General features: G+C 40.9%; 2 protein-coding genes across 4 annotated transcripts in view; both read left to right on the top strand.

The window, feature by feature from the left end:
• The window catches only part of LOC144638156 (kelch-like protein 25), a 38259-nt gene that overhangs the window by 10394 nt on the left and 15010 nt on the right, over nt 1-12855 (top strand). The window contains exon 2 of one of the 3 annotated variants that reach the window (XR_013567890.1): nt 11064-11687. The exons of 1 other annotated variant lie outside the window; for it this stretch is intronic. The gene's annotated coding sequence lies outside the window, so the exon portion shown is untranslated. Of the gene's footprint in view, nt 1-9439; nt 9562-11063; nt 11688-12855 lie in introns of those variants that run through there. One more of the 3 variants, XR_013567889.1, reaches the window with a different exon arrangement.
• LOC144638164 (kelch-like protein 24) lies at nt 7586-9392 on the top strand. The gene has a single exon (XM_078497362.1). The coding sequence runs from the start codon at nt 7650-7652 to the stop codon at nt 9357-9359; it is 1710 nt and encodes a 569-aa protein (XP_078353488.1). The 5' UTR covers nt 7586-7649; the 3' UTR covers nt 9360-9392.

Consider the following 12855-nt stretch of genomic DNA (forward strand, 5'->3'; position numbering starts at 1 on the left):
AGTGTGAAATATTCGACTTTTTAGCGTTATTTATTTTTGGAGCTGTGTCATCTATGGGATTTCTGAAATCTGATGAAAAACCACTGAGACAAACATGCCCTGACTTGCAAGGGTTACGTCATTAGTAAATTAATTCCCCGGGGAATTCCCATTCAGCAAAACACAGGTCTAGTGTTCTTCTCAAATTTGATTTAATTATTTGCTCCAATATTCCATTTTCGGAGCTGGTTATTCAATCTTTAAACGGTAATTCAAGACAACACTGGATGCTGATTTAAAAGATTTTTTTGTTTCACGGATCAGGATCGTGGGAATTAAATTTGGCCATCATTTGCATTAGCAGATAAGAAAAATGTTTAATTTCGGATGGAACTAGTCAACCATGAAATGTAACGCAAGGTGTTTTCCTACCATCTTGTTTGTCAGTCGCAACATTGTTCGACGCAGGTAAAGGGGATAAGGGGAGGGGGTGCATTTTTTGTTCCCCCCAGATGGCTTCCCTAAAGTGCTCACGAGACCAGCGCAGTTGTAAGCTCTAAGAGCTCTTGTTCAATCTTTAAACGGTAATTCAATGCAACACTGGATACTGATTTAAAAGATTTTTTTGTTTCACGGATCAGGATCCTGGGAATTAAATTTGGCCACCATTAGCATATGAGAAAAATATTTAATTTCGGATGGAACTAGGCAACCATGAAATGTCACGCAAGGTGTTTTCTTACCATCTTGTTTGTCAGTCGCAACATTGTTCGACGCAGGTAAAGGGGATAGGGGGGGGGGGGTGCATTTTTTGTTCCCCCCACATGGCTCCCCTAAAGTGCTCACGAGACCAGCGCAGTTGTAAGCTCTAAGAGCTCTTGTTATAGGAATATAATGAAGCATTTTAACAACGCGAACAAAATTTACGCGTAATAAAATTATCGCGAATTTAAGAAAAGTTCTGGTTGGATGCTTATAGTAAACGTGTTTGCATAAATAAAATTAACGCGTATTTTTGAAATTCGCCTTAATAACATGTATCGTTAATTTCCTATAATAAGGTAGTTTAGTCATATTTTTAGCTTTTCAAGAATATAAGTTGAAAGTATAACCGTGTAAAAATAAAGTGGTTTTATTTGAAACCCAGTGTATTGTACAGGGTATCCATGTACTTTAAGTAGCCAAAACAAACAAGAACAAAGACGAAACACTAGCAACTTGATGAAGTCGAGGCCTGGAAGGATCCTTTCCCTGGGAAGTGACCCAGCCAATTCTGCATCGCTCCAAGGGTCTGAAAACAACGGAGCTTATCCCGGTTTCAGGACGGGATGCCAGTTACAAGAGTTAACACCCAGATTCGCAGGTTCCCTTTTAAACACCTGGGTAGAGAGTAGTGTCTTGCCCGAGAACGCAACACAATGGTCAGAGCTCGATCCCGGACCGCTCGATCCGGAGTTCAGTGCGCTAGTGATTAGGCCACCATGCCTTCCACGATAAGCAACGTAATTCCAGGGCGGGAGAGGGCTGGTGGCAACCCTGCTTACAGATTCCTTAGCTTCCCTCTACACTTTTTTCGCTATGGCTGATAGAAATTCATTTACAACACCTTTTTTCATTGAAGGATTTCATTTCAGCATGTAATACATCTTGCACGGTAAGTTAGGGCCTGTTTACATGATTCCGGAATGACTTTCATTCCGGAACGAAACTCGTTCCGGAATGAAATTCGTTCTGCATTTACATGACAGAGTCGACCGGTTCAACCAAAGGCATTTTCACGTGCACGATTTCCGCGCGAGATCAAAACAAGGTGGCGCATGTTTCGCGCGAGATCAAAACAAGATGGCGCATGTTTCGCGCAAACATGTTTTTGTGCCCATTAATGGCCGTATCTGCAGTTTTGCCAAGTAATTTGACCATAGAGCTGCTTCTTTGGGCTAAACAGATGTATGTTTTTTCGCTCTGAATTCAAACTGTGGAGTCCGTATGCGGTTCAACAAGTTGCGAGTTCATCCCGGAACGAAATTCGTTCTATGTTTACATGATACCAGAATGAAATGTCATCCCAGAACGAAACTTTCATTCCGGAATGAAAACCGGAATGAACTCATTCCGGAATGACTTGACTTTCGTCTCGGTATCATGTAAACAGATAAAGAGAAATGTATGCGGGGATGGAATGAACTCGTTCCGGAATAAAAGTCATTCCGGAATCATGTAAACAGGCCCTTATTTCTACAGAACGGAGAAACGGATGAATAAAACGCGAACAATCTTTGAAAATTACTCCACGTTAAAAGATTGTTTTACAAAATATATTTACAAGCCACAGTGTATAGTGTGCAACTTCATCAACGTAATGAATAAACGGTTATCTGCGAATATTAACGCGAGTTTCAGGTTAGTAGTTTACAGACGTTCCATATCTTACATTAAAGGGACTGAGTCGCAGTAATTTTTTTTAAATACGGGGATGAGAGAGGTGCAGTTATTTTCCAAGAGATTGGATCAGCAGTCTGTTTATGTCCTCCAGCTGTTCAGAAACATTCTGCTTCAAAGGCCGATAGTCACTCTCCATGCTTTTGGAAGGGAGCACTATATAATGTTATTTGAAACGCGAGTATTTAATTTTCAGACACTTAACCTGAAAGTACTGTTGAAATAGCGCTCACTTGAATGGTCATACACCAGGGTTTCATAAACATAAAAGTTAGAACAAGCTTGTACAGCATATTAAATAAACATCATTAAAATCCATTGTAGCCACGGTATATTGCGAGTTTTAATTGGTTTACAGGCGGTGTTATATGAGCTCATATCCCATGGACCACAGGTGTACGCCTCAGTAATTATTCCACTCGCGCTTGTTGGCATTCTCGTCCCGAGAGACGCTAAGTGTCCTTCTTAAGGGCCTGTTTATATGGAGGAGAGTTGTCCCTGGTAGGAGGGCTACCCTCTTCCCCGAGCTATCTTTTGCCGAGCGTTTATATGAAAAAGTTGTCCCTGTTGACCGAGCCAAAACTTGGCCCTCTCGGTTCAAAAGACTGGCGAGAGTTGTTTTGAAACATCTATTATGTCTGCCTTTTTTTAAATCAGGAACGCTGAAACATCGACCACGACCATTTTTTGGACAAATTCACCGCCGACTTCGATTTCAATGTATCTGCAATTTTGTTTTGGTCGACTGCAGCGTTTGCGCATGCTCTGTATGTGTTAACTTGTCCCTGGTAGGCGAGGCGAAAATAACCAAACTGTTTATATGGAAAAAAGTTGGCTCGCTCCCCAGGGTCACCCTACCTTCAAAGCGAGTGACCCTCCACCCAGGGTCACCCAGCCCTCTGAGCCAACTTTGCAATTTCTTATATAAACAGTTCGCAGCTATTTATAAAGAAACGTATGAAAAGCTCTCTCGCCCGGGGTGGCTCTGTATGGAGGGTAACCCTCCTACCAGGGACAACTCTCCTCCATATAAAGAGGCCCTTAGCCGATTGTGCCTGGGGCACGAAGAACAAAGATTTAAAATTCCTTTGTTGAAAATTCAGCCAATAAAAATCATGTGTCTCCAGAGACACATGGAAGTCATTACCAGAGATTATAAAATCTTCGACATCACAAAATGACTTCATTACAGCTGTCCGACAATACCCTTTTAGCCTTTTAGCTAACACTTTTTTTTCGTGGGAGGCGGGGGAGGTGAATAGACTTAGTGAACTTGTATTTTTATATTATTTTAATGTGAAAGTAGATAACGGAGATAATAATATTGTTATTATTATAATTATTTCTTAATATATATTTTTAAAATGTTAAGATGGTTTCCGCCCAACATTCGAGCAATACAGGCAAAAATAAAATTACCAAAAAGGCCTCTTAGCATGGTAACAGTTTAAGTACAGCTAACAAAAATCTGCCAAAAATTTAGCACTCAAGCTGACCCCGCGAGAGAAAAATAGATTTGAAGTTGTCAATATTTCAGTTAAAACGGACGTTTCGCGCCAGTTCAAAACAAAATGGCGCGCGTTTTAAACATTTTTACGAGGTTTTACTTTATTTTTCTGGAGAATGCTTTAGAATTTAATTACGGGGTCACTAAGACATGTGAATTTCGATAAGATCTTTAAATAGTATACAAAATGTGGCCGTGCTATGAGTAGATTTTTGGTACTTAATTTTCGCACTCATTGCTCGAACCTTCAGCGGAATCCGTCTTAATATCTCGAAAGAAACTGGCTTCATTTTGCTATAGCAAAATTCGCACTCCAGGAGAATGTCCACTTTTGGAAATGTGGAAAACAATAGCGTGACGTAACAACATGGCGGTTGTCAATTCTTCCCGAGTGGACTCCACTTGAATTCTATATTTGCCTTTTTTCAAGTTTTCCCGTGGAGGAGGTTAGAACTTACTTTCGATGCATATGTTTGTTTTGGTTGTCTTTTGGGTCGTTTCTTCAGCTTTAATCCAGTGTATCTCTTTTGAAAATTTTTTCTGAGCCTTGAAAAAATTCAGGGATGTTCTACAGTTATTCTAGTTGCTCTGTGCGAAATCTGAGTGATTGGCCGCAATTTGGGTGGATGGGCCGCGATTTTTGCTGGAAGCCATCGTCTACGCAAAATGAGACTACCTTCAACTAATCTGTTTGGGCTTCTTTTCGTTCGCTTCAGTCGATGACTTGATGGATAATTGACGTCAAAAAACATCTTAAATATATCCACTATCGCCACAGATTATCTACTGGACGAGTTTAAAGACAAAGCAAGGACAACAGGATGCGAGCTTTGTTTTCTTTCTGGTTTCTTTGGACCGAAGAACTACGCGCTTGAAGGCGCAAAAGCACATTTACGCTAAATGTTAAAAGGAAGGGTATCAGCCGAAAGCAATCAAGCATGGACTCGCCTGAAGCGAAGGAAATTATTTTCTCGATAAGATTCAATTTCTTGATATCCTGGAGTTAGAAAAACATGGAAGGAATGAGAACCCTGGCGAAATGCGTGATTGCGCCATGCCAGGGACGCGAAGGAGACTTCAATGTATATTTGTTCATTTCAGTTTAGTCAACTTATTTCTAACCAGCTAGAAGTTCTGACGGTTTTGTTGATATGTTTATAAGGAGCTCCAAATTCCATGTTTTCAATTGATTGAGCTAGCCTTCGACTTGAGGTCATCGGTCTGTTTGATTTCCTGGCCAGCTATTTTGCGAAGCAGAGTTTGACACCTTTTGACGCCTATTTGTTGATGAAATATATGTTAGAAAGCTTTGTCGGGACTCATGTTTATTGCAAGTTGTAAAATTCATTAAATATTCATGCGGGTGCAAACCAATCCCAGTACCATATTCAGATCACATGTACACAACTGTAAACCCCAATACAAATCAAACAATAGAATTAACTTTTGATACAAACTCCTGCTCAGCTAATTAGTATTCATTAACTTTTGATACAGATCTATACTGATTCGCATAACAATACTTTGCATTCAATTTATTGTTTTCATTTCACATTTCATTTCATTTCCTATCGGCTCGCCATTGTAAACGCCCATACAGATCTCCCGCTCATATTTTATCTACTACTCAGTACAGCTCACTTTATGTTTTCACTACAAGACCAGCAGATTATGAGCTGTCGCGAAGGATTTTTTTCTTATATTTTTATTGTGTTAATTACCAAGCCAGGCTGTTTGATTTACAGCAATGTAATGTCACTGTAATGTGTCGCTTCCTTCGACGCGTGTTCTTTTTTCTTGACTCAGGCCCCGTTTACACGGGTCCGGACAAATTTTTGCACGGACAAAAACTTGCACGGTTCCACCTTGCGTTTACACGGGACCGGCGGAACTGGACGAATTTTTGAACGGCTAAGTGTGCAAGTTTTGGACCTGAAAAAAGCAGGTCAAATTTTTGACCGGCACGGTTCCATATTGCGTACGGACTCGTGTAAACACCCGAACCGTGCAACTTTTTGCACAGATAGCGCGGTTAAGGCCTGGAATCTAGTTATATTTTGCCTGGTTGCTTAGCAAAAATGAAACATTTTGTTGCATTATGCCCCTATTTTGTTACATTTTGTTTTAAAAATTTAAAAATTTGAAGTTTAACTTGATCCGTTTTAGTTTGTTTTGGATTCGGTCTTTGTTGAAGCTTCCTGACGCATCGGTACGTCGGGGGAATTTCTCCCTGTCGTTATGAGGGTACTTTTCCAAAAACATTTTGGTTACGTCTTCGTACTTGCTCTTGACCGTTTCCCAATCAACTCCTTCCCCTGCTTTTCTTGTTGCTTAATGTAGTCTATAACTACATTAAGCAACAAATTAATTTCTTCATCAGACCACGTAAAGTTCTTGTCTGCCGCTTCTGCGCATGCCGCCATGTTTGATTTGCCGCGTGCTGCATTAGCTGCAACATGATTGGCTTAAAACATTAGCGATAACCAATCACAACAGAGACGTAAAAAAGCCATTCAAATGCCGCGACTGGTCTAAAATTTGCACGGTTCCGTGTAAACACCACTGCAATCTGTAACAAAATTTGCACGGATCCATGTAAACTGGCGGTCCAGGTACAAAATTCGTCCGTGCAAAAATTTGTCCGGACCCGTGTAAACGGGGCCTCAGTTGCGCCAAATATTCATGTGGCTTCTACGAAGCTATTTACGTTTTCGTTAAATTCGTAGAAAACAAGTAATAAGTTTAACGGGTTATGTTAGACCCGTCAGTTCTGGCACGATTATACCAAATGTAAATGTTTTCATGACAGTTTGCGAGATCGCATTTAATTTTTGAATTCGAGCCGTCGCTAAGCTAATGCCCAGGATGCAAAGCTTCTTAATCGATTTGGCGTAAATTATGAGGGTATCTTATTTGAAAAACCGGAGTTCATAGCTTCTGTTATTCAATTTACCAGACCAAGTGCTTAGTGTTACATGTATGTCGCTGGTATGTACATAGCGCGCGACGGAAAACGCTCGTTTCCGCTTTACTCACCCTCGGACAAGAGAGATCAACGGCATATTTTTTTTCTATCTGCAAGCTGTAAATAAAGTTAGGCCCAGGATGCTTAACTCCTTGCATGATGTGGCATAAACTGCGATAGTATCTTATTTTAAAAGCGGAGTTCATAGCTCAGTTCTTTTAATTTACCAAAACCAAGTGCTTGGTGTTATGGGCATAGCGCGCGACAGAAAAGGATTTAAAATGCAAGCGCTCGTCTCCGCTTTACTTATTCCTGGCCAAGAGAGGTCAATGGCATATTTTTTTTCTTTCTGTAAGCTGTGAATTTCCGCTTAGTTAATAGTACGAAGCTTGTTTCATTCAGATTCGAGCTCTGTATACTTGGCTGTTCTAGATTGCGATCGACAGAGCCAGCATGAATATTTTATGTCAACAGACCTCGCATCATGTGACTCCAAATTCGAGCAATGATTGGATAACTGTTTGTTTGATCTGCGGATCAAAACATTTCCAAAAGAGAACATTCGTCTGAACTGATTCGAGTTTAAATGTATGTATTTTGTGACCCAGGCTCAACCGGCTAAGAGGAACAAGCTGCTCTGGGGACGAGAATGGAAACACTAGTAATGACGTCTTCCTCTTCCGCTTTCGATTTCGACATCTCAACGAGACGGTTCACAAGCAGTCTATATTTCACGGAAATAAGGCTATTCTCTGGAGTATGGAAGATCTACAGCCTATCTCTGCTGCCGAACAAGCTGCTTTCTGTGTGGAATTGACGAAGCGGCTCAACATGCAGCGAAAACAAGATCATTTATGCGACGTAACTTTGGTGACGAAAGATGACAAAGAGTTCAAGGCTCACAGAAATGTGCTTTCCGCAGCAAGCCCGTTCTTTCACAAGCTTCTTCAGAGCGACATGAAAGAGAATCGAGAAGGAATTGCTCGGTTCGAAGAGATTTCGGGGTCTGTAATGGAAGATGTTTTGGAGTTCATCTACACAGGAAGTGTCGAGATCACTCAAGAGAATTCTGAAGATCTAATTGCTACAGCGAACTACCTTCTCATCCCGGGCTTGAAAACCGTTTCTGGGCGATTCCTAGAAGGACAGATGACCACATCAAACTGCATTTCAACCTTTTTTTTCGCTGAGAAATACCAGTGTGACGAACTTATCGCTAACAGCACGAAGTTTATCCACGCGAACTTCGCCTCTGTAGCAGAAATGGATGAATTCTTGAACTTGGAGGCGAAGGAAGTCGAGAGGTGGATTTCAAATGACGAGATTTCTGTTGCATTCGAAGAAGATGTTTTTCAAATCATATTAAAGTGGGTTGAACAAAACAAGAGCGCGCGAAAAGCAACGTTTGAAGAATTATTTCGTCACGTTCGGCTGGTTTTCCTATCGCGTGACTATTTGCTTAATGTCGTGACGAATGAACTCGTGCGTGAGAATTTTGGGTGTTTTAGGTTGACCTCAGATGCTATAAAACTGACTACTTTTGCAAGTGAAGATGATGATCTGCTGCAGTCACCGAGAAAAGGGCTTGAAACACGCGCCATTGTAGTTTGTGGTGGGAAATACACTTTCTGTTATCTCCCGGAGAAAGATGAGTGGAAGCGTTTGCCAGACGGGCTGTCAGTGAAAAACCAGAAAACCCAGATGGTAAAATTCCGCGATCAGTTGTACACCTTCCCTCAATATAGTAAGGCAGAGAGATACGATCCCGTTTTTAATGGTTGGTCTACTTTGGACCTGTACACTAGTTCTGCTGTGACTGTCGTTAAAGGAGAAATCTATGCCATTGGCGTCGACATATCAGCGAAAAAGACCACTATCAAAAGATACAATACGTCGTCGTGTTCATGGCAGACAGTTCTCTCATCTCACGAGGGCTGTAGGCAAGACTCTTGTGTTGTTGCGGCTGGTAATCATCTGTATGTTGTCGGTGGCAAGCCGCCACAGACACAGGAACACGTTAAGAAAGCAGAGAGATTCGACACTGTGGAAAACAAATGGGAAGAAATCGCAGACATGCAACGAGAGAGAGGCGGTGCTTTTGGTGTGGCCACTCAAGGAAAGATTTTTGTTGCCGGAGGAAGAGACAGAGAGAACCGTATGTCGGACATTTGTGAGATGCACAATATTTCAACAAACGGATGGCAGTCTATTGCAAGTTTGAATGTTAGTCGTGTGTGCGGCAGTATAGTGTGTCTGAAGGGAACCCTCTATGTGCTGGGTGGCACTTACTATATACAAAGTGACTTGAGTGTTGAATGCTATAACCCTACAGAGGACAAATGGACCCAGAAGACAACCATACCAGTGAAAATGATCTCTGAAGAAAATAAAGATACATTCACCGGATGTGTCCTGAAACTCTCCAAAGGAGTACTGGACAAAGCTTATGTTGTGAAACTAAAAGAATAGTCACACAGCTGTTTGACATCTTACTTTTGATAAACGTTTAAACGATTTTCATACATTTTACAGAGAAGTTCCTTATCAAGTTTACCACTTTCTGACATTAATTTACAGTAAAATCAATGTAAGAATATATTTACGGCATCGTAATACATAGTAGTCATTTTCATAGTAGAGTCTTTACTCTACCACTTTTGTATAATATTACTTTTGAGCAATGATTGTTGTTGCCAGTTTTTAATGATTATATGTTCATTTACGCAAAAAAACGTTTCAACATTTTTTTCTGTATGAATCAAATTTTGGTCCCCTCCAATCAAAATTCCTAGATCCGGCCCTAAAGTGTCTTGCCTAAGAATACAACTTAATAGTAACCGCAGACAGGACTCAAATCCGCTCGATCCGGGGTCCAGTGCACTAACCATAAGAGCTCATTAAGCCACCGTACCTACGGTTGAATGCTTTGCACGCGAACAATCTTTGAAAATTACTTTAAGTTTTAAATTGACGGCATGGAACGTCTGTTTGTACTAACCTGAAACTTGCCTATCGTGTCGTAGCTTCGAATTCTTTAATGAAATCCGACAGCCTGATTGTCCGTACGTATGTGTACTGAACGTGGCACAAGTCCATGTGACTTAATATAAAAGCAAAGAAATTGCAGAGTGAATCAAAGTCATACAATCAATACCTTGTATGCAACCCTTCCAGAGATACGTCCCTGGGACAAGGTTACACCCCCCTCCCTCCCCGGTGTGGGGAATACCATGTAAAAGTGACGAGGGTGTTCGTCGGAAATTTTGAAAGGAAACTCTAAAAGATACAAAATCCTTGCTTTGTGGGTGTATTTTGAATTCATCTTCATCCCTAAAAGTTATCAATATGTAAACGCCGAAAGCCGTGTTCTTTTTTCTCTCTTGTCGGTGAGGACAACGGGAAAAACAAGAGCAGTTTGGGAAGAGACGAAAGAGGAAACAAATCCACTCGTTCATATTTTGGCCTGTCTTCAACGTAAAATTCCAAAAATAAGCCTAGCAGTTATATTTACTCATTGGCCCTAATAGGTGGGCTTATATTTGGGAGGGGCTTATATAGGGAAGGAGGGTGGGAGGGGCTTTTTATCGGATGGAAATTTGCGTTTCGAAAATCGTTGGGTTTCTATTTGGACTGGAAACTGTCTGAAAATTTTTTGTTGCTTTCAAGAATACCAAATGGCCAAACTCTCTAAAAATAAAGATGTGAAACCCAAACCAAATCCTACATATATAAAACAAACATTACAGCTCTTTAAACAACAACAACAACAAAAATGAAACAAAAAAAAACGAAATGATTTGAGTGTTGAATGCTATGACCCTACAGAGGACAAATGGATCAAGAAGACAACCGCATACCAGTGAAAATGATCTCCGAAAAAGGTGAGGATTCATTCACCGGGTTTGCACTGAAACTCTCCAAAGGAGTACTGGACAAAGCGTTGTTAAACTAAAAGAATAGTCACACAGCTGTTTGGCACCATTGTGTTTGAAAGGTCCACTTACCCTTAAACTCGGGGTAGGAGGGAGGGGAATCATCTGGATCTGGAAAATAATAACAAATTGTAAAATTTAAAATAAAACGAAAAAATAAAAACGAAAAATAAAAACGAAAATAAAAAGGAAACCTGGTCGATGATCGGTCCCAAGGAAAACAGCTTTCCCTTATGCCTACAGGTTTGCTTAATAGAGTCTGTCTGTTAGCTTCAGTTTAGGGTTTGAAAGATGAAGCTGACAGTTGAAGATCTACTGTAAACGCTACTACTTTGGTTTAACGATTTAAATACATTTTACAGCAAAGTTTCATTCCAAGTTTACCTTTTTCCGACATTAATTTACAGTCGAATGTTTGAATATATGAATATATTTAGGGCATCGTTTCGAGTATGTTTTACATCAATAAAATTCACTCAAAATCTTTTTCCTTTGATTTAGAGATGTTCAATTACCATACAATTTACAAACACTATTATTTCGAAAGTGTCTACTTACCGACAGATCGATGATATTAAGTGACCTTCAACTCGAACTAGCAGTACGAGTATGAACAGTACGAGTATGAGCGTGACTTTTTTAAACCTTGCGTGTGCCGTGCCCAAGATCGTCACGTGTCATACAATTCACGTTTCCAGAACCTCTGCGTCTCCTTGGCAGCGACACTGGAGGATCAAAGGCTCTGGAAACGAGAATGGTTATTTGAATTACGATTTGAATAGTCCTTATAACTGAACCATGAAGTCTTCGAAGTAAATAAGTCTACTCCACCAAGGCAAACAATGATCGTAGGTTTGCGTGACAAAGAGAGCAAAAAAGGGAGGGGGGGGAGGGGGGGGGGGGAGTATAAAAATCACGAGCGAAGTTATAAGAAAAGTCACGCAAGATGTTCTAAATGGCGTAAACATTTAATTCCCAAATCGTACGAGAAAAAAAAAAGTTTTAGCTTTCGTAAAGCCGCTATTTTACCCATTTATGTAAGAGAAACTTATAAGATTGGTCTTTAATGTTAGTATTGTGTTAAAATAAAGTGATTTCATCTGAAATCTTGTGAATAGTGCATGTATTAAGTAGCCAATTAGAGCGAACAAGAAACACTAGTAACTTGATGAAGTCGAGACTTGGAAGGATTCTTCGGCTGGGAAGTGACAAACCTGACGGTTCCGTCTCTTTCGTCACAAAACCTGCTTAGCAAGGTAAAAAAATCAAGTCTGCATCGGATCAAGCGTCTCAAAACGCCGGAGCTACTCCTGACTTCAGGATGGGATGCTAGTCCATCGCTGGGTACCCCCAGATTCGCCGGTACCCATTTACACACATGGGTGGAGAGAGGCACTATGAAAGTAAAGCGTCTTGCCCAAGAACACAACACAGTGACCCCAAACAGGACTCGAACCCGGACCGCTCGTTCCGGGGTCCAGTGCATTAGCCATAAGACCGTGTGCGCTTTCTTACCGCACGTAGCAGCCAGGGCGGGAGAAGGTGTGGCAAACCAGCTAGCAAATTCTTGTCCTATACACTACTTGTTTCTTGTTGGTAAATAGAAATTCCGGTAGTTACCGGTAGTATCTTCAATGCAACCCTTCAAAAGATATGTCCCTGGAACAAGTTCCCCCACTCTTCCCCCGCTGGGGGACTACCATATAAAAGTTACGGGGGTGTTCGTCGGAAATTTTAAAAAGAACTTCAAAACAGTGCCTTAAAGTATCGTACCAGAAGCTTGCTTTGTTGGTGTATCTTGAATTCCTTTTCATCCTTAAAAGTTGTTAAAATGTAAACGCCGAAAGCCGTGTTCTTTTTTCTTTGTAAATGTCATAGAAAGAAAACATCATAAAATTCCAAAAATAAGCCTTGCACCCCCCGGGGGCGGCCTTGCACTTATATTTTCTCAATGTCCCTTTAGGTTGGCGTATTTTTGGAAGGGGCTTATACGGGTGGGGGGGGGGGGGGGGGGCTTATTTACGGATGGAAAT

The sequence above is a fragment of the Oculina patagonica genome, chromosome 14 (assembly GCF_052425735.1).
Source record: "Oculina patagonica isolate OP01 chromosome 14, crgOcupat, whole genome shotgun sequence".
Taxonomy (NCBI): Eukaryota; Metazoa; Cnidaria; class Anthozoa; order Scleractinia; family Oculinidae; genus Oculina; species Oculina patagonica.

What these genes read in the sequence shown, in the direction of transcription:
- LOC144638164 (XM_078497362.1), top strand. Translation starts at nt 7,650, where the DNA reads ATGGAAGATCTACAGCCTATCTCTGCTGCCGAACAAGCTGCTTTCTGT.